The sequence below is a fragment of the Emiliania huxleyi genome (genome assembly GCF_000372725.1).
Source record: "Emiliania huxleyi CCMP1516 chromosome Unknown EMIHUscaffold_175, whole genome shotgun sequence".
Taxonomy (NCBI): Eukaryota; Haptophyta; order Isochrysidales; family Noelaerhabdaceae; genus Emiliania; species Emiliania huxleyi.
The window spans coordinates 218,932-220,140 of record NW_005200835.1 but is presented as its reverse complement, the minus strand read 5'-3'; the positions used below and the strand labels follow the sequence as shown (position 1 = coordinate 220,140).

General features: G+C 61.4%; 1 protein-coding gene across 1 annotated transcript in view; it reads left to right on the top strand.

The window, feature by feature from the left end:
* The window catches only part of EMIHUDRAFT_231785 (hypothetical protein), a gene marked incomplete at both ends in the record, with an annotated part of 942 nt that extends 773 nt beyond the window's left edge, over positions 1-169 (top strand). The window contains one exon of the mRNA XM_005783964.1: positions 94-169. Within this exon, the coding sequence (XP_005784021.1) occupies positions 94-169 (76 nt within the window). The remainder of the gene's footprint in view (positions 1-93) is intronic.
* Positions 170-1,209: the final 1,040 nt, after the last annotated feature.

The window sequence follows — 1,209 nt, the reverse complement described above, 5'->3', positions numbered from 1 at the left end:
GGCGGGGGGGGGGAGAGGGGGAAGAGAGGGTGGGAAGAGGGCTGAAGGATGAAGGGGGACACCACCATTGCTGGAATTATGTGTCCCCCCCAGATGGTTGGGCCTGCTTCCTGCACAAAACAAGAAAAGCGTTTGGATATCTATGCACGGCGGGTCGCCCTTTCTTTAGAGCTCTACGACTGCACATCAAAAAATGGGGTTCGAGAGGTGACGCGATGTGGAAGATGTATATATGTTGTCGACCGCCTTCATCCTCACCTCCTTCGTGCTGACCGCCTCGGCGAAGCTGGCGATCATCGGCGAGTACCACGGCGAGTATAGTCCTTGCAGCTTCCACCAGGTCGTCGTGACGGAGACGGAGTTTCGCGACGCATACCTCCCGAATCCCGACAGTGTCACCAACATCACGCAATACGACAACGACGAGAAATACTTGGTCGGCCAGAACATCGGGGACGAACACTATGCGAAAGACAAGTGGTCGCGCATCGACTGGGAATATGTAAAAGGGAAATTTACCTACTGCCGCATTGTTTATAACGCCGACAACGAGACGGAGGCGAAAAGTTTTGCGAAACCTAAGATTGCGATCGAGAACTCATGCGGTGGCTTCCCGTGGTCAACGATGACTTCGGGGTTGGCGACTCTGTGCCCGCCGTCCCTTCCCCCCCCCTCTCCGGCCTCTCCGCCGGCCTCTCCGCCCTCCCCCGGTGGCGGCGGCGGCGGCGATGGCGACGATCCCTGCTTCTCCCGCGACACGCACGCGTGCCGCCTCCTCGACCCCAAGGCGCGCTCCCTAGGCGGCGAGTCGGACTAGCGAGGCGCCCATTCACACCCGTGCCCCGTGCCCCCGTCCCCGTGAAGTCGAGAACGACCAGCCGATCAGACTCCTCGTTGCGAATGGTCTCCCACTCCTCGAGCGACTGGAGCTGCGACACGCCGCCACGGAGCCGGACCGCCACGCTGAGCACGCCGCGGCGGCGCTGCAGCGCCGCACGTGGGCCCGCGAGCACGGCTGGGCTGCTGCCTTCGCACACCGACGCAATCAAGGCGGCCACGAACCACGAGCTCATACCGGGCGAGTAGAGGCAGACGCAGCACTTTCGAGGTCTCTCAAGGGGGGGGGCGCTCAGGGGGGCGTCCCATCGTCAGAGCTCATGCAACACATTTTTGCGAGGAGAAAGAAAAAGAGAGGCTTTTTTTGGACCA